The following is a 19,258-nucleotide window of genomic DNA, read 5'->3' as shown; positions in this document are numbered from 1 at the left end:
GTTTTTAATGCCGAGATTTGACGGCTCAAGGCAGTGGCGCGAACCACCAGGAGGTTTCTCGAATCTGAGCTCAGATGTCACTGTGAAGAAATTTCCCGTTTGACTTGTACATTCACGCTTTTTTAACAAACTCTTTTAAATATTTAGTCACAACAAGGCAGTGGTTGTGGAGTGGGGGATGGAAGGAAATTATATGTCAACATATATGTTAAAAAAAAGTTGAATAACAAGATTGTTGAGTTCATTGCCTGAACTGTTGTGATAACCCTGGGTGTACAGTACCAAAGAATTGTACTTTTTTATACTAGCCAAAGACATTGTGTTTTTTTTTTCTTTCCCCCCTCATTTTTATTTTTTCCTTGTGGTTTAAACTTGGCGCATGGTGGGCGCTTTTATTTTGAAGGACTTTTATTAAAGGACAAATGCGTAAAAAATTATCCCCTGTCATTCTTAAGTCTACTAGTAATTTTCCATTTAAAAAGACTTTAGTTACTCTCACTCTTTAATGTTACTGGCTCTAATTTTTGTGTTGCGCAACCGTGATATTTTTACAGCCATAAGAAACCGTCTGAGGTGGATTAAGAAAAGCGTGGCGATGGGTAATTAACGGTGATATAATTGACAGGCTTGCAACAATTAAATTTGGCTTCCCCTCCTTGCAGGCAGATATCCAATTAAAACGAATTGCTCCCATAAGCTACTTAATACACATATTTTATTACTGTCAATCACGTGTGTATTTTCTGGAGTGTCAAAATGCAAATATTAGATGGCGTTGCCTGCAATGTCCAAAATATCAAACACCTTTAAAAATCCATGTGTCGAACCTTTGTGACACTGTTAATCCCACGAAATCAAAGGTTTGCTGCACTGGTGTTTTCCTTGTAGTACAGGGCACAATTGGAGTAGTCCTTTGATTAAGAAAGATCAGTCATTAGACGTGTCACTGTGCCCACACTTATCACACCACCAGTTACATAATTGTGCACCAAATCAATGCAAACCCAGACTGAGTTCCCTTGGACAGCATTTATCACGTGGGAGTCTGAGTACATCTATTTGGAGAACATCTTTTTAAGCAAACACTTTGGGATTCCCTTGTCTTGGAAAATGGTCCAGGGGCAAGGGAAACTGAGGAAGGTCCACAGTGCCCACTGTAGACATAAGGGTGATTTCTTCTCTGCCCAGACAGGACACTGTGATTTAGCTACAGCAAAGATGAAAAAAAAGGTTGCCTGGTGGGGTGGGCAAAAATAAATAAATACCGAGGGTTTACTCTGTGCCTATGTGAGGGGGGTCTGCCTGCGACATAAAAAATCTGGGAACCCATGCCACTGTATCCAGCGCTGTCCGCCCCCAACATTAACCCTGCTATTTCGAGAAACTTCCAGCCCACTTTTCCACGTCACTTGAAGGAATCTTTAAAGCGTCCGTCGCCCGTATAAAATGTCTCAGTACTCGACAGCCAGCAATATGAACGGCATGAAGACACAGTCACCGATGCTGACCATGGCGAGTAATGACAACGACCCTCTCCCCCTCGGTTGGGAAGTAAAAATTGACCCTCAGACTGGATGGCCCTTCTTCGTGGACCACAACAACCGCACCACAACCTGGAATGACCCGAGACACGACACGAAAAAGGTAAAAGAGCGGCGGGATAAAGTTGGTTAGTTAACGGTAACGGCTAACGGCAGTTTCGCCGCTATTTTTTTTCTGTCGACGTGCGTCGGTTGTGGTGCATGTTTTGGTTTGTTGCGTTGTTAAAGCGGCAGAAGCCTTTGCGCTACATCACTGTTATATATTAGTCTTGTTGACCGTAGGCCCTGTTTGGCACCGTTGCCTCCCCCTCACGGACAGCTCATAAGCCCATTATAACGGGTGATCAACTCTGATATGTTCCCGAGTCATGATCTAACACTATTATTACTCGATGACTCACTCTGCAGCATGCAAAAGGCTACCCATGATGAGCTCCCCGGTATTTTAATGTGTTTCTTTCACGGTGGAAAACACTGCTGCGACGTCCTGCTCATATTAAACTTTTTCCCTTACAAGGATCGAGGCTGGTCCACTTGCTTCGGTTGTGTACGGCTGTAGCCGGGCGCTGGCTGCCCCCCGCGTATCGCATTCAGCTGTATTAAAAACCGTGTTGTGAAAGCGCACAGGTCTGCAGAGAAAACCCGTGGGCTGAAGTGAGCTTCACAGCCTGCCAGCTGGTAATCTTTCGTCTCAGAGAGAGAGACGCTGTTGTCCAAAGTTAGCGTCCAGAGGAATCTGCTAGAAAGACACAGCTGTTGGGGGATAAAATTGGTGCAATGGTGCTGGCAGCGTGGAGTGTCCCATAGTGGCAGAGGGCAAAGGGTCGTTCACGGCTATTTCATTACTTTAGTCCTACTGGAAGAATGCCACTGATTTACAGATAAATGCAGTGTTTGCTTTGTAGGTGTTTACTTTGGGTGTGTTTTGGGCAGCTGGTACAACTTTTGTCACTTTTCAGTTATGCCATTAACTGAGTGCTGAACTGGCAGACCTGTTGCTTGTACCCATCCATAGCTGTCAACTGCAGGTGTCTATTCTAAAGTAATACTAATAGAAAACAAGCGCCTTTCTGCAGTAGAAAATGGACATTTAAAGCATCGATTTACTAGTCACACTGTAGTACCCAGCCCCTTCTTTTAATTACATTTTACTTTTGTATGCATACAAATGTATCCTGGGATTGTATATGATTTGATGAATAAATGTTGCTCAAGAAAGAATTTACTGTTCTATGTGGAAAGAACTCGTATATTTACTCTTTTTTTTTCAATCAAAGCAAACCACATTTCCTCTCTCTGTAAAAATCCTAATGTTTGGCTGATATTATTAGATCCAAGGATGTGCTAACTGTTGTTGTTGGATAAGTCAGGACATTCATCCAGGTTATGTTACTCTGATTGTGAAACAATCAACAATAATATTTATCACGGAAACAGCAAGCTGTCTGACGGGAAACACACCAGAGCCTGTGGGTTCACATATCAAAGATTCAATGAGGTGATACTTTTGGCATCCCTCTGCGAAATTGTGACATTTTAAACTGTAACCTCTGCAGTTACCTCAGGACGGAAAACACTTTCCTTTTTAAAATTCCTTAATAGTTTGAAAAAAACATTTAGTGGGACATCGTAAAATGTCCTGTTGTACGTGGACTTAAATGTAACTCTTTAAGTGGACGAGCTTATAGCTGAATATTTAACATATATAAAAGTAATGTTGCTTCTGTTACACACCCATGAGCAAGAATAAGTTGGGTAAAAATATATTAAAGCACATTTTGTAATCAACCGATGCCTAAAATTTGCAATAAACTACAATAGCAACTGTAATTCATCTGAGTATAAGGTTATATAGATTGCTATATTGCTATGTTTCAGGTTCGAGAAGTGTCAGCAAATGGACCCAACATACAGCCAGAACTAAGTCCTCAGGAGACACAGAAGACCTTTGTGAGGGAGATGAAGCATCCCATTCTTCGCCCAGGTTATGTTCCCATCCCAGTCTTTCATGAAGGCGCAGAACTGAGGCAGCAGCAGCACCCGTGTTATTCCTACATCCAGCCGAGCATTGCACAGAACATCCGGACAGACGGGCGGACACCTTCCCCAACGCCGGTTCTCCACTGCAGGCCTAGATCGCCTTTACATGGCCCGTCAGACAGCTCCTCCTCTGAGCCTGGAAAGACCAGCTCGCCTGTCTCACAGACACCAGAGGTGGGAATTGAGTTTAAATGTGCCACCAGATGGAGTATAATGTTTACAGTAGGCAGAAATGTTCCAATTTTCAAACAACTACTGAATTTTGACTGTTTTAATTTGGTCATTTATTTTTAAGGCTTATACTGTTACGCATCACCAACCTTCACGTCCCAGCAGCACCGGTCTCCAGTCTGGTTATATCCCTATACCAGTGATTCATGAGGGTGGAGGGGGACAGACACAGGTTCAATTAAATCCCTCAGTTTACTCTCAGCGCATCCCTTACCCAGAACATCAGCAGCCCTTCCATCGTCTTCAGACAGATGAATGGCCCGGCTACTCTGCTGCAATGCAGCCCCCCCGGGAACAGGCTTCGCCAACTCTGTTTCCTCAGCACCGCGATACTGCCTCCATTCATCTCCCTCCTCACATCAGAAGCCAGTCACCTGTTATATCACAAGTGATGGGAGAAAGGCCACAGGTAATTTTACTTTTTCTGTGTATTCACTTGGCGTGTTGTTGTTTTTTGTTTTCTTCAGATATATATAAAGCTTTGATTTCCCTGTTAGCATGCTGTGGCCTAGATTTTGACAGATTCCAATAAATTGTTTTTGACTTCTAAGGTTCAGCAGCATATCCTCACGAGAGAGCCGCCACAGAAAATGGAGCAGGAACAACAAAGCATGCAGCAGAAACCCGAGAACACGCAGCTCCCCCAGCCGATGCACACAGAAGCCGACGTCCAAAAGCCTCAGCAACCTCAACACTTCCAGCAGCCTCCACCTCAGCAGCCTCAACACTTCCAGCAGCCTCCACCTCAGCAACCTCAACAGTTCCAGCAGCCACAGCAGTTTCAGCAGGCACCACCTCAAACGTCTCCACAGCCTCAGCAACCTGAACAACCACAACACCACAGTTCAGACATCACAGTTCAAATACCTCCAAAACCAGAGCCCCAGGACACGAAATCTTTTCCTCCAGAGGTCCCACCTGGAAAAGTAGAGGCTGGACAAGCTGCTCAGGGTCCCATCCACCCAGGATTAGCTAAGGTACAGCAGATAGTGGAAAGAGTCGCTAAACTGGAGCAGGAGGTGAAGTGCTTTGATGGGAAGAAGAATGATAAGAAATACTTGTTACTGGAGGAGCTGCTCACCAAAGAGCTCTTAGCGCTGGACTCTGTCGACCCGGAGGGCCGTTCAGACGTACGGCAAGCGAGACGAGACGGAGTCCGTCGCGTCCAGACCATACTGGAAGAACTAGAGCAACTGGAGGAGACTGTGATGGAGGGACAGAAAGGAGAGCCCAGCATGAAGGAGAACATTGAGATGACAAAGGAGACATCGCAATGACTGCACACTTCATAAAAAGAGTCAAGAGGGATTACCTGCTGTATATTTGATAGTGGATAAGTCTGCTCTGACTAACTCTCCTCCTCCTCTACCTACAGCATTTGTGGAAGTTGCATGCATTGATTAACAGTGTTGGTATGTCCAGCCATTCAGCACATAATTGATGGTAGCTCAGTGCAATCATGTTTTTTCAAGCCAATGTTGTTGCCTTCTATGTTGTGCCGATGTCTTTATAATAAGACGGCCGTCATGATTATTGGTTGACAACAAATACCAGGCAAGGGTTAAATAAGAGGCCTTTTTTCAATAAATGGAAGAGAAGCATAAGTATTTTCTTAAGAAATGTCATGTGTAATTGCCTTTTGTCTGATCGAATATCATACGAAGCTTTTCACAATCCAGTTGGTACACGTGTTTGTACACAAGTGCAAACGTCGGGGCTTTAAAGCAGAACTCTGCTAAACTGAGTCAACAAGGAAAGCATTTCTCCCCCTTTATCGCCACATGGCCATGTTGGAGCTGCTTTGTCACAGAACACAGTGAATATGTTTATTAGAAGCTGCTTTTTGGTGCATTACTGATTCTGCTGTCTTTGCACTTTGCCATCATTGAATTGTATCATGCTGAAAATCAGCAGCACTTCGTTTTAAGTATATCAGTTAAAGGAGTTTTGATTGATGTGTTTGAGTGTTTGTATGTGAATTGGTTTTCTCGTTATTTCAAATCATGATATTAGTATTTATATCATTATATGAAGTATTTTGGTACATTAATGAATGTGTAATAATAAATGGAGGGTGAGATTTGTATCTTACTTGAGATGTGAGACAATCAGCACTTGGTGCTAAATAGGAGATGCAGTTAAGAGATTGTCAGAATGTCCTTGTATAACTACCAAAGCCACAATCTGTAATAACACTAACGCACACACACACACACAAATGGCCCTAAAAGCCTTAAAGATGCCAACAGCGATAAAATACCCCCCAAAACACTATAGTCTGTCAGTTTTATGATCACACTGTTTGTGTAGTAATTTATTACTCTAACAAGACTGTAAGCCATCTGCCTAACACTCTTAACCAGAAATTATAGATCGTGGCTTAATGTTGATCACGGTTTATTAGTAGCTTTGATGAAAGAAATTCACGTTGGTATGGCTGAAAATAAAATGACTTTGACATGAATTTTGACTGATGCTTGGGTTCCCAAAGATTCTCAAAGTGTGAGCCTTTTTATTTTATGTTTTTATGTTAATCGTTTACTCAAGGACAAGAAAATTACCAGGTAATTGAATTGTATATATGTATACGTATATGTCCACTTGGCCAGCTACCAAATCAAGCCTGATTTTAATAAACACAAGTATGTGTATCCTCCATTTCCAATGCAAACGTGTCCCGTGCCTAGTAGGCAGCTGTCTTAAGTCTGCCTTATTTCCTGCTAAAGACTTTTCCATGGTGAGATTAACAGTTATCACACAGTGTGAGGTCAGCTGCTCCCTCCCTGTTCCCTAAGGCTCACAGTGAATCATGACTGGGAACATTTCTGCCCTCTTTTTCCTGGATGGGTGTGGACAGTTAAAATGAGCCCTTCACTGATGAATGAGCTTAACCTCTAACATGAGTTTAACGATTATATTATATTTCTCTGGTGGTTATTCAAGCAGATAACCGCCTAATTTTGAAAGCATTTATCATTCAGATTTAAGCCCAGTACTGGTTTAGCTGTGGTATTGTGCCCTTATAGGGTGGCTGGTTAAATAATAACACCTGGGAAATGTGTTGGTAACATTTTTATTGCTTCTTAGTCCTTTAAAGTGTAAATATAAGATTAGTTAACAATTACAGTAATCATATGGCAAACAGTATGGGGGTGGGGGGTTATGATCAGTACCTGCACACACCGGTGATGACGGATGTCACGTGTCATTGTTTAGACCAGGAAACAGCCTATTACGTCTTGAACGGCTCACCGCTGCTTCACCTCGGGGCTGTTTCTCACTCACTGATGTGTAGCCGCCTTCACTCTGTCCAGCATGACCGTGGGAAGGGATGCTACTCCGGTACAGAGCGAGTTTGAGTATCAATATGCACAGAAGTGGAATAAACAAATCCGACACGCATCCAGCTGCTGCACCCGCTAGCTCGCTAGGTAGCTAGCTCTAGTAGCACGCGAGCCAGTGGGAAACGAGCTAACCGAGGCTATCGACGGTTAATCGTCGAGACGTGAAGGACCAGGACCGGGCTGTCGGACCAGCTAGTTGTTTGTTTTTGTGTAACCTGAAGAGACAAAAATGGAGTTGTTTCAAGCTAAAGACGACTACATTCTTCAGAGCGGGGACCGTGCTCTGTGGTGCAGCCGAAAAGACGGGATGATGACCGTCAGACCTGGTACGTAGGTACTGGATGTGGATGTCGCTTTTCACTGCTGCAGCCGGCCATTTAACATTACATTACAGTGCCACTAACATTTGGACTTACCACTAAAGTCAAGACGAAGCGTCGTTTTTGCTGGCTTGTTTTAAGCTGACAGCATCACTGTGCTCAATGGGTTTTGTCCCAGTGCACCTCAAACACATCAGCAACCTTAATCTCTCGTGTCTGACGCGTATTCATCTCTGTGATAAACCCTTTGATGATTATTAGATCGAAGCTAATTTACCTGCCTCCGTTAAACACAACAAATGCTTGCTAAACGGTATTTTTAATGGTTCAAGCATTGATCCCAAGCTTTGAAATGATCGCTTCTTTGCTTTCATTTCGATAGTGCCAACACCCCTAACAGACTTCAAACTTCTGACTTTGCTCTTTATGCTACACACTGGAAGGTGCATCTCACTCTTCAGCTCTTTTTTTTTTAAAGACAAATCTGATATAAAACAAGACAACGAGAAGGTGAAAAAACCGGAAAAGTGATTGATTAATGAGAGCTAAATTATAATATAATTCCGATATAAAAGTGCATTCAGACCAAAATTTAAAGCTAGCATATTGAGTGTTATTGCCAGGTTCTGGCTGTTGAGTCACATAAGCGAGTACTGAAACACTGGCTCAGCTGTGACTAATGATTGGACATGCTTTGATGTTAAATGAATACCAAGGCCTGTGGTATTAACATTTTCCCAGCAGAAGGGAAAGAAAAAGTTTTATGAGAGTCAGCACAAGAGCTGTGCAGGTTGTCCCCTGTGGCAGTTGAAGTAGTATGGTTGTGCAGCCATCCTGAACAGGTTTTTAGTTGCACCACTGTTTCATTATTTAATTGGAAAAAGGGTTTCCGCTCCTCACTGCGTTTCCACTCCACTCTCTCGCACATAGTTAAGTATTTCACTGATTGTACTTTCTATGTGAAGCTGTTGTTGTTACTTTTTTTAACTGGTTTTTTGTTTGTTTGGTTTTTTTACTTTTTTTTTTTTTTTTTTTTTTTTAATTTTGCCGTTTTCTAGACCTTTCTTGTGGGGACCCTCCCAGCCGGTTCCCCCGCACATTAAATTGTCTGCCTTGTGGAACAGGAAGACTCATTGTTTAGGGCAGCTTACAGTTGATGTTCTCCACCCTTAGCCACGCCCTTCACATTTTTCCAATTTCCTCCACTGTGATGTGTAATCTCTCACCAATGCAGAACATTGCGTTTTATTTGCTGGGCTGACCTTATACTTGACCTGGTGTTCGGAAATAAAAAATAAATAAATAGGCAAAGCTTGTCTTTTCATGCATCATATCACATTTTATTCAATAAAATGAAAGCAGGCAGACTTTCCTGCAAGTGTATAGCTGTCATTTTATATAGATATGCACGAACAAACAGTGAGAGACCTTACAAGTTTGAGACAGAAAATCTACTGCCTGTGAGTTGTCACCACCTTTACACAGCGTTCACATCATCTAGGCTTGAGAGTGTTCTAAGTATTAATTAAAAAAACAAAAAACAAGTTCCTGCATGTAACAGAGCACCAGCCAACTATGACTGTCGTTTTGTCATGACTACTGTACTTTTGTTTGATTAACTCATATGCAAAACTGTGACTAAAAAAAACAGACAAACTGTGTCTGCAGAAAAATGTTACTTATGGCTTCTTATATGCTGCAGAGCATGTATTACAGCATTGTTGTCGTGTTTCATCTCTGTATTTTTCTTTCAGCCACAGACCTGCTGTTAGCTTGGAACCCAGTGTGTTTGGGTTTGGTGGAAGGTGTCATTGGAAAGATACAGCTTCACACAGGTACGTGGAGCACGGAAGACCTTTGAACACTTCGCAGAGCAGGCGCATTCTCGCCAGTGCTTTCCATCTGTGTGTGCTTGGACTTTTGAGCCGCCAAATCATCCGGTGCTCAGGATGTTTCTTGTTCACCAGTAAAGGTGTGAAAAGAAATGTGTGAAAGAGCTTTGAAATCTGTGTAGTAATCAAGAGGAGTGAATCAATACTGATGATTCAATTGATGACAAGCCCCGATTTGTATGATGCAGAGTGCTTTTGTTGTTTTTATACATTCTAGTATAAGCGATATTATTTAAGAGATTTCTTGTGTTGCCGTTAATGACCGATGTGCAGCTGCTTTCTTCACACATTTTCAGAATGTGAGGAATTTTGCACCCGTGATGCAACTCCCCCACCTTTTTTTTTTTTTCTTCTCCCCTCCTCTTGACAGATCTTCCTCTCGGCCTTGTGTTAATCCGTCAGAAAGCGCTGGTCGGCCACTTACCGGGAAACCACAAAGTCTACAAGATCACCAAGATCGCCGTCATCCCCTTGTCTGACGAAGAGCCTCAGGAGCTCGAGCTGGAGGTGTGCACACATGGGCTGTTTATTCTGCTCTTTAACTTCTGTTTTAATCATGCTTTCAGTTCCCTGGGCAGTACTTCTAACAGTTAAAATCCTAAATTGGTATTAATGTATCCAAGAATACACTATGAGTCAGTGTATGATTCAGCTCTGAGAATGGACTGAGGTGTAGAAGTTGTTTAGATAAGTTTTGTTTTTGCCCGCACATATCTAGTTTAAAAAAAAAATACATGCAGACATAAAATAACCGCAGCAGACCGCAAAGAATGTTGATTGCTGAGATTTGAGTTTTTCAGGGGAGCTTCGTGGATGGTGAGACAGAATATTTCCAAGTGAGTAATAATGGCGGTGGATTGTTAGCACAATGGCTTTTAAATCTTGTCCACTTGTCCCTTATAGCGCAGAATGAACACGTGTCTCCCTTTGTGCATAGAAATCCTGGTGTGTGCATCAGTGTAGATGTTGGCTTGTTTACAGCAGCCCTGTAGTAGTATTGCTACTATAGTTTACTCTAGTGTCCTATTTGGCTGTTTTTGTAGAGGTTATCTAATATCTGACATTTGATACCAAATTCACTTTTTTTTCCAACTCTGTCCTCGTCCCATTGAACGTGTTTGATGGTCTAAATATCACTATCATGTTTCGATTTGTAAAGCTGCAGAAATTTGATAGACCATCCTCTTTTCTTTTTTTTCCAGCTTTGCAAGAAGCATCACTTTGGCATCGACAAACCAGAGAAGCTGGCCCAGTCTCCAGATGAGTCCAAGCTGATGAAAACTTTAAGTCAGATCAAATCTAATGTTGCTGTGCCCATCAAGAAAAAGGTATTGTTTTGTTTTACACACAAGCATGGATTATCATATTGAAACTGATCCCCTACCTTTCCTCTCTTTCAAACTAGTGAAGGCTTTGAAGTTCTTCTAGGATTTCCTTCTTTTGTTGACTTACTTTTTCTTTCCACCTGCCCAATCCAGTATTCCCCTGCTTTCCAGGTCAAGGAAAACAAAGAGAAGGAACGCCTGGAGAGGCGGCTGCTGGATGAGCTGTACAAGATATTCATGGACTCAGACTCCTTCTACTACAGCATGACCTACGACCTGACAAACAGTGTCCAGCGTCAAGGAGACTCTGATAAGTCTGACATGCCTCTGTGGAAGCAGGTTTGGAGTTATTGAAGTTATTTTATTCTGCTTATGTCTACTACACAAACTCCTTATTGTGGCTGACTGTGTTTTTACTCTGTGTTAAAGGTGGATGACCGTTTCTTCTGGAATAAACACATGATCCAAGAACTTATTGACCTTCAGGTATTGAACACCCGCCCCACCCATCTACTGGGAAATACAGAGAGCGTCTGCTTAGTGCTGCTTTTCTATTTTCAGGCCTGAGTAATTAGAATTAAATGAAAACACCGTGTTCTCCTGAAAACTGCTTACAGAGTCATTGTATTTTCTGTAAAATAGTCAGCTTAAAAGAGTGTAGTTGGTCATGCTGTTTAAATGTGGCATTTGTATGTACTGATAAATGCCAGGGCGTTATCAAAAGCAGCATGAAAATACTCAAAGGCGGGATGCAAAGTACTTTCTTATCAACCTGGCCTCAAACTAAATTTTAATCTGTCTGGCTATTTTTCTTTTTTTAATGTCTGTTGAACGTTCCAGGTCCCAGAGGTTGACTTCTGGGTGATACCAATCATCCAAGGCTTTGTGCAGGTGGAGGAACTGGTGGTAAACTACAATGAGACCTCTGATGAAGAGCGGAGCAGCCCTGACACCCCACCAAAGGAGATCACTTGTGTTGATGACATCCATCCTCGTTTCACTGTGGCCCTGATCTCCAGACGTAGCCGCCACCGCGCAGGTAGAGTTTGCCTTAGGGGAGTCATGCTCTGATTCAGTCCAGTTGCATGGGCTGCAACAAGTAATTAAGGCACATTCTGGTAGCTAGCTGATTTATTGTCTGCAAGTGAAGCATGATCCAGGATATAAATACACATGCATTATTCTCCCCCAAAGGGATGCGGTACAAACGCAGAGGAGTGGATACAGACGGCCATGTAGCTAACTATGTGGAGACGGAGCAGTTGATTCACGTGCACAGCCACACTCTGTCCTTTGTGCAGACTCGTGGCTCTGTGCCTGTCTTTTGGAGTCAGGCAGGGTATCGCTACAACCCCCGGCCACGGATAGAAAAAGGTCAGTAGAGCTCTATCTTGTATTTAGACCTAAACTGATGGTTTCTGACACTCTTTGTGTAGAAATCTTTCCAGTAGCAATTTCTCATGAAATTTTTTGGTAGCTTAAAAATTGTAGCCTACCTTCTCTGCCCTTGCTCTGATTATTATTATTTTTTATTTCTTGCATAAATTATAGATTGTAATCAGTAAATTATTTTAACTGTGACTGCCTCCTTGTTTTGCATTGGAAACAACATAAATAACTCTTTCACCAGAATCAATAATAATAAAAAAGTTTTTAATGCATATTTTCACCTGACATTTCAGGAGAGAAGGAGACTATGACCTACTTTGCTGCTCACTTTGAAGAACAACTTAAACTGTACAAGAAGCAGGTGAGTGTTCCTCACCAGAGTGCATACTCGTATATCCGCTTAGGCTATTTATTAAATGCATTTTCTGTTATTTACTTTGGGTTGTGGTGTCTGCAGCTATACATAGTGCTTGCATAACCCGCTTCCTGTTGTAACTAAAGCAGAACATCCTGCTAATGATCAGTGACATTGCTTGTCAGTAGCTTGGATTATTTCAGATAGTGTTTACAGTAGTGTAGCAGTACTTTTATTTAAGCTTGTGATGAGCTCAGCTGTTGGCTTTTTTTTTTTTTAAAGACTTAAGCCTGTTTCCCAGTTTGTTTTTTTTCTTCATGTGATAAAGTTAATATTTATTTTTTCACTCTTCACTGAACCCAAAAATCTTAAAAATCCAGTGACAGCACTTTTTGGTGTCTTCTTTAGGTCATCGTTAACTTGGTGGATCAAAGTGGGCGGGAGAAGATAATTGGTGATGCATATCTGAAACAAGTCCTCCTGTACAACAACTCTAACCTCACTTATGTTTCATTCGACTTTCACGAGCACTGGTGAGACAGACCCTTTTTACACGAGCGTCTTTTACACGAATTTCACAATCTATATATGACCACAGTACATTCACTTCCCCTGTATGGTTCTTGTATCCTGTTTCTCAGCCGCGGCATGAAGTTTGAGAATGTGCAGATACTGACAGATGCCATTTCTGACATCATCACTGACATGAAGTGGGCCTGGTAAGTGTCGTGCCACCTGAGCACTATAGCATGATAGGTTTGGTGTCAAAATGCGATTTCTGTGAATGTGTCTTGATTCTGGTTGTGTGTCCCTCTGCCAGGGTGGACCAAGCAGGAGTAATCTGCAAGCAGGAGGGCATCTTCAGAGTAAACTGTATGGACTGTCTTGACAGGACCAATGTGGTCCAAGCTGCTATTGCCCGGGTAGTGATGGAACAACAGGTGTGATTTTCTGGATTTTTTTTGTTTATGATAACTTATATTTTAGAAATCCTGATTATTAAAAAAAAAAAAAAGGTCATAACCATTATAAATATCAAGGATTGCATTTTATGTGTGCTTTTCTTCCTGCAGCTGAAGAAATTGGGTGTGATGCCTCCAGAGCAGCCTCTGCCTCTCAAGTGTTACAGGATTTATCAGGTCATGTGGGCAAACAACGGTGACACCATCAGCAGACAGTACGCTGGCACAGCAGCTCTCAAGGTATCTTAATTGTATGAGGTCTGGGATAATCCTACTTAGAAGTGCTACCCAAATCTGAGTACAGTGTAATGTTTTCCTACTGTAAACTTACTGAACAGCACCTTTTCAGAACCAAATGACACACAGGGAAGCATCTAGTATTCTAAATGTTCTTTAGAAGACTTGACAGAGAAAAAAGTGTTAAAAACAGAAACAGTACTTCTCACATATTGTCATATTGGGCAATAACTGTGAATGTGCAAATACACAAGTGTTAGGTAAGCCATATTTAAACAAAAAGGGATGTCACAAATATGGACATAACCTTTTAGCACTGCACTCAGGTCGTCAAATAATTAAATAAAAAAAGCAGTGCGACGAGTTAAAGGTAACACTTTTTGTCCTATTTTAGGGGGATTTCACCAGGACGGGAGAAAGGAAACTGGCCGGTGTCATGAAGGACGGGGTGAACTCAGCCAATCGCTACTATCTGAACCGTTTTAGGGATGCTTACAGACAAGCAGTGATTGGTATTTGAAAACAAAAAACTACTCATATTGGTTTCTACCTATAGTGTCTTGAAATCAATCCTTAATTTGCATTTGTTAAAACTCCTTTTGCTTCTGTCTGCAGACCTGATGATGGGCCTGCCAGTGACGGAGGACCTTTACTCAATCTTCAGTAAAGAGAAGGAGCATGAAGAAAAAGAAAAGGAGAGCCAAAGAGGGGCCCAGGAGCAGGTCAGCCTCCTCCTGCAGACCTACATGCAGCTGCTGTTACTAGACGATGAGAAGTTTCACGGAGGCTGGGCCCTCATAAACTGTGACATGAGGTGAGCGAAATGCTGTTCTGACTGTGCGTTGATGCTTAATGGCTTTATATAATCAGGATATAGCTGAACTATAGTTCCATCGAGGCTTTTCCGTGCTCTTTTAATCCCACTGTTCTCTTATCTCCCACCAGCCTCATTGATGCAACCAACAAAGATGAAGATGTGCTGCTGCTCCTGTCTGATAAAGCATACTATATTGCCTTGTAAGTTGAACCTTAAATTTGCGAAAGAAAAAACCCCCAACTCTTATATTTGACTTATATGTACATTTATTTCCTTGTAGCTATGATGAAGAAGCAGATAAAGTCAACCAGTACCAACGCCTCATTTTAGAGGGTTTGGAAAAGATCGAAATTGGTAAGAAGTTAAACTCCAAGGAGAAGTGAGAGCTCTTGTAGACTTAGTGAGTCATTCAACACTTCTCGAAAGTGTGCTTAACAGTTTCTTCCGTAACCTTTTAGAAATATCTGCGCTCATTATGATTCATGAAACGGAAGCAAATCACTACAAACGGATATTAGAAGTTGCACTTCGCATTGCAGGTCCTGAGCCTACTCTGTTCGGGAAGCCAAAGTTCTGCTGTATGCGGCTGCACTTCAAGAACGAGGAAACTAGCGGATACTTTCACACGCTGCGAGCTGCAACGCGAAATCCCGAGGATGATGGGAAAGGTAGTGTGTGACTATTTGAATTCTTTAAATAAAATGAGAAAAAGTTAGTTTTACACTTTAAACTGTGCAGATATTGCTTAAGACTTAACACTGTGACATTTCACAGATACATTGCAGTGCATAGCTGAGATGCTTCGCATAACTAAGCAGGCTACAGGGAATGACCTGCTTGTGGTTGAAAAGAAGCTGGAGAGGTAAGTACAAATTATGCTGATTAGCATTCGTCTCGGTCTCTCTTTGATATGATTTCAGTGTAACGAAGTTAAACATTCAGACTGCATTGCCAACTTTTAGACAGCAGCTAGAGCTGTGACTTAAGTTGCGTGTGTTTTCCAGGCGGCAGAGTAAACCTCACGAGGATATCATGGGGATCCAGAACAAACCTGCTGACCAAGTTCAAGGGAGCTCCGGCCTTGCACAAGGCAAAAGTTTTATCCTCAATAAATTCTCCACTCTAAATCAGAAAGTGAAACAGACCAAGACAAATGTGAACATCGGCCCCTTCAAGCCCCTCGGTAAGCTGGGCAGCTTCTCTAAGCCTGATGTAAAAGTCAATTTTCTAAAGCCAACTATGCATGTCAACCTGTGGAAGTCGGACAGCAGCTTGGAGACATCAGATAACGTCGCTGGCACGGGAGCCCTAAAAGACATTGGTAATGAAAACTATGGACACTCTTCAGATTCAGATTCTTATAATTCAGACCCGGAGCACCCGTGCTCTGGGTCCTTAGAAAATGTGGACTATGTGCTGCCCAGCTGCGGCATCGTAGCATCAAATCCCAGACTGGGCAGCCGCTCCCAGTCCATCGGTAGCGCAGAGCTAAATATACCCTCTGTTATCCGGGTCACGGGCTGTGACGGGAAGCAAGAAAGCTCAACTCACATTAGTGATGACAAGTCTCCCGGGGCTGCCTCAGTGGCTGAAGAAGCCATTCTCATTGACTTTGGTACTCCCATCGATGCCTACTGCCACCAGTTCATCCAGGATGCACAGACCAAACCTGTTGAGGTGTTCGGAGAGCTGCCACAAGCTGCCATACCTCCACTCCACAACCCTGCAGTGCCTGTGCATAAAAAGAACCCAGCAGACTCAAACAAGCAGCCAAGCTCAGAGCAGATGGAGCAGGAGGAGCCTCAGCTCCCCAGGCCATCCCAGCTAGACGTCCAATCCTCTACCTCCAGTTCCAGCCTCCTCACTATCCAGAAGCCTAGCTCTGCAGTCTCAGGAGGCTCTCAGAAAAGCGCTTGCTCACAGGTGGAGGGCAGCCTCGGCCCTTCGCCTGCCGACAGCAACGGCAGCCGAGTGGTGTCCCCCTTTGCCAAGATCAAGAGTTCCATGGTCCAGGTGGCCAGCATGACCCAGGCGGGATTCACTCAGGGCATCAATTTTGCAGTTGCAAAGGTACAGAAAAGCCCTGAGCCAGAAGCTGTCAACGAGGTCCAAGAGAACGAGTTGAAGGCAATGTTTACACAGTGCCAGACCAGGATCATTCAGATCTAGTGCTTTCCTTGTAGCAGCACTTTGGAGTCGTTTGTCATGTATAAACTTCCCGTAACGTAGCAGTAGCAAAAGCTTGCACATGGTGTCACTACTCGGCCAAGAAATGTGCTCTTAAGTTAAACTTGCCCATGTTAATAATGACTCTTGTACAGAATTGATAAAAATACCCCAAAGCCCATCATAGTAGTTACTATGTTTACGTGCACATATGTATGGGTTACTCTACTTTCGAGGGCACTGAATCATAGATCTTTTGCCATGCAACCTTGCACACTGACGCTCCTCTCTTTTATGGTTTATTAACTAGTTCTCAGATGAATGCTGAATAAATGTCTCAGCATAGTAGTGCACAGTACCTAGGATGAATAAAAAAAAATATGGCATATTGATAGAAATTTGAGTACTTGGAGGGTGTAATAATTTTCAAAGTCTTAGTGCTCCATCCAACTTAAGTCACTCCAGAAATAGTTCTACTATATGATTAGCTCAAGAGACAAACAACCAAGAACAAAGAAAATATTTAGGCTTTTAAACTCATATACTTTGAGAGTGGTATGCAGAGTATTTCCGTGTGTAAACATGTTATTGTCCTTAGTCCGAAGTTATTTAATTACCCACAATGCTCGAGTGTGAGGTTAATGGTAACAACCGATTTTTGACGACGCAGGTAAGCAGTTAGCTGCATGTCGAAAGACCAACTCTGATTTAATCATGTACTGTAGGAGAAACTCATCCTGGCTACTCAATGGCGTTTGTGAGCTAGTAATGCCCTTCAGTTTGTAACAGTCGTCGTAGAAACCAACCAAATATCTTTTGTGATTCCCAAAGGACTATTCTGTGTTGAAAAGTACCCTTTGTATAGCTGTCAGAAACTAGCCAGACGACATAATCTATGTAGTAATCCTATGTAATATCAATGTTGTCGAGTGTAACTTAGAAGATATACCGCTGTAGAAATAACGACTATTTAAGAACTTAGAGTATCCTGGTTGTTGATATGTACAGTGAGTATTGTCTGTCTCTGAGTAGAGCTGTCTTTTAGGCTTTTTGTATTGATGCTAAGGTGAAGTTTAAAGAGGTATGAGCATTATATTTTGAAAAGAACGCCCAGTACTGTCATTGTTAACCACGAATAACCAGAAAACATCTGGTTGGAGTTGTTTTTGATAGATTTATGTATTGAAATAACTATTCTGGTAATGGTTATAATAATTACCTACACGATGAGGGTTTATTTGAGCTAAATCCTTAGCTTGCGTTATACATTGAAAACTGCATGTTTGACAAAGACAGGCGAGTTGCATATAGTAGGTATATATGCAACTGCACCCACGCAGTTACGAGAAACACTGACGCTTTATGCACTCCCCAAACTTAAAGCATATTTGCCTTAATAGGGAACTAAAGTGGGATTATGTATATCAGGTATTTATGGCAAAATCTACCTTTTTAAGTCTTACATGTTACATTTTGTGTACTGTATAAAAGATATTCAGGGTTGGTGCATGTCATCGGAGCTTTTTATGTTGGGATATCTCACTGTGATAATGGCACATTCATTCTCTGTGGGAATGGGCAGGTTTTAGAATTAGTATTTTTTTTGTTGTGTTTGTGGTTTACAGTGAATCTGTAAATCGGAGCATCCTGTTGCTGCTGGTGTTTAGGACCGCTTGCCTTTGAGATCCCAGTTATTTATAATATGGAAGTGTACACTGTAACAAAGTTTACATGTTTTTTTTTTTTTTTTTTAAGTTAATTTGTTGTTAAAAAAAACAAATCTACCACAGGATCTTGTTATAGACACCAGAAGAAATTATAATAAATCACAGCTGCCCTGTCCTGCTGGTGTCCGACTGTGATATGAATCTGGCTTGCTCTGAGCTGAGATATCCCAAGATAAACTGTCACATATTTTGTGTTACCTTTGCCTGTTTTTTTTTTTTTTTTTTCTCCTTTCTGCATTCGGCTTGCTCACCAGCAGATAAGATGCGGGACACTTGTATATTTTGTCTGATTATAAATGAGACTCGGCTGCTTTTCTAGGTGCTGCTGATGGTGTGTTTATGTGTGTGTGGTGCTGCCAAAGCTTCAAGGTAATAGCTGTGAGGTTTTAACACAGAGGGTAAGCGGTGTTTTTAAACTTCATTCAGGATTGCAAACACTGGGGCAGCTCTCAAGCCTAGAAGGAAACTTAATCCTCCACATTCCTGAAAGAGTCCACAGTGCTAGAGTGTCGGTGTCTTGCTTTTTATATGCAAATGTCGCCTGTTCTAGTCAATCCTGTATTTGCTGGCTAAAAGTTTGGTCTTTCCTTCCGTTTTTTCACACCAAGTGCTTTTGCGGTCACCTCTTGATTTATCGTCTGGTGGTTGCCCACTCCCATTGTGGCTGGAGCTCTCCAAGCATTTGATTTGCACTGTTTAAGCACATTTTTCCTGCGTTAACATGGTTTCATCTGGATGTCTGTGTTCATATCCTTACCAACTGGCTGTCAGCGTTTTCCACAGTGTACTGAGATTGTATTGTATATTAAAAGTATCCTATTTATTCTTACCTTCTTTGGGTGTGTTACTTGATAACAGGGTGCACTGTACACTTGTTTAGGCAGATATTTCATTGGAATAAAAAGTGACTAA

The 19,258-nt window shown here is 42.1% G+C and overlaps 2 protein-coding genes across 5 annotated transcripts; both read left to right on the top strand.

The window, feature by feature from the left end:
- The first annotated feature begins 1,063 nt into the window (after positions 1-1,063).
- Positions 1,064-6,276, top strand: bag3 (BCL2 associated athanogene 3). The gene is made up of 4 exons (XM_026190625.2): positions 1,064-1,644; positions 3,420-3,755; positions 3,877-4,221; positions 4,364-6,276. Exons 1-4 carry the CDS (start codon positions 1,447-1,449, stop codon positions 5,087-5,089), a joined length of 1,605 nt encoding a protein of 534 aa, XP_026046410.2. The 5' UTR covers positions 1,064-1,446; the 3' UTR covers positions 5,090-6,276.
- Positions 6,277-7,042: 766 nt separating this feature from the next.
- Positions 7,043-19,175, top strand: inpp5f (inositol polyphosphate-5-phosphatase F). Of its 4 annotated transcripts, none has more exons than XM_026190613.2 (21): positions 7,043-7,482; positions 9,231-9,311; positions 9,739-9,875; positions 10,169-10,204; positions 10,571-10,696; positions 10,865-11,032; positions 11,123-11,179; positions 11,534-11,732; positions 11,888-12,067; positions 12,376-12,443; positions 12,846-12,970; positions 13,079-13,156; positions 13,258-13,378; positions 13,511-13,639; positions 14,031-14,148; positions 14,252-14,450; positions 14,582-14,653; positions 14,734-14,807; positions 14,993-15,121; positions 15,228-15,315; positions 15,458-19,175. In XM_026190613.2, the coding sequence occupies exons 1-21, from the start codon at positions 7,386-7,388 to the stop codon at positions 16,620-16,622; spliced, it is 3,447 nt and encodes a 1,148-aa protein (XP_026046398.2). In that variant the 5' UTR covers positions 7,043-7,385; the 3' UTR covers positions 16,623-19,175. The 4 variants fall into 4 exon arrangements, with proteins under 4 accessions (XP_026046398.2, XP_026046397.2, XP_026046400.2 ...); XM_026190612.2 differs by having other exon boundaries at positions 10,847-11,032; XM_026190615.2 differs by lacking the exon at positions 10,169-10,204.
- The last annotated feature ends 83 nt before the right edge of the window (positions 19,176-19,258 follow it).

Source organism: Astatotilapia calliptera, chromosome 13 (genome assembly GCF_964374335.1).
Source record: "Astatotilapia calliptera chromosome 13, fAstCal68.1, whole genome shotgun sequence".
Lineage (NCBI taxonomy): Eukaryota > Metazoa > Chordata > Actinopteri > Cichliformes > Cichlidae > Astatotilapia > Astatotilapia calliptera.
Note: the sequence above shows the minus strand (reverse complement) of the source record. Positions and strands in the feature narration are given on the sequence as shown.

What these genes read in the sequence shown, in the direction of transcription:
- bag3 (XM_026190625.2), top strand. Translation starts at nt 1,447, where the DNA reads ATGTCTCAGTACTCGACAGCCAGCAATATGAACGGCATGAAGACACAG. An exon ending in CGAGACACGACACGAAAAAG is followed by an intron (nt 1,645 to 3,419) that starts GTAAAAGAGCGG and finishes GCTATGTTTCAG; the next exon opens with GTTCGAGAAGTGTCAGCAAA. An exon ending in CTGTCTCACAGACACCAGAG is followed by an intron (nt 3,756 to 3,876) that starts GTGGGAATTGAG and finishes TTTATTTTTAAG; the next exon opens with GCTTATACTGTTACGCATCA.
- inpp5f (XM_026190612.2), top strand. Translation starts at nt 7,386, where the DNA reads ATGGAGTTGTTTCAAGCTAAAGACGACTACATTCTTCAGAGCGGGGAC. An exon ending in AAAGATACAGCTTCACACAG is followed by an intron (nt 9,312 to 9,738) that starts GTACGTGGAGCA and finishes TCCTCTTGACAG; the next exon opens with ATCTTCCTCTCGGCCTTGTG. An exon ending in TTACAGACAAGCAGTGATTG is followed by an intron (nt 14,149 to 14,251) that starts GTATTTGAAAAC and finishes TTCTGTCTGCAG; the next exon opens with ACCTGATGATGGGCCTGCCA.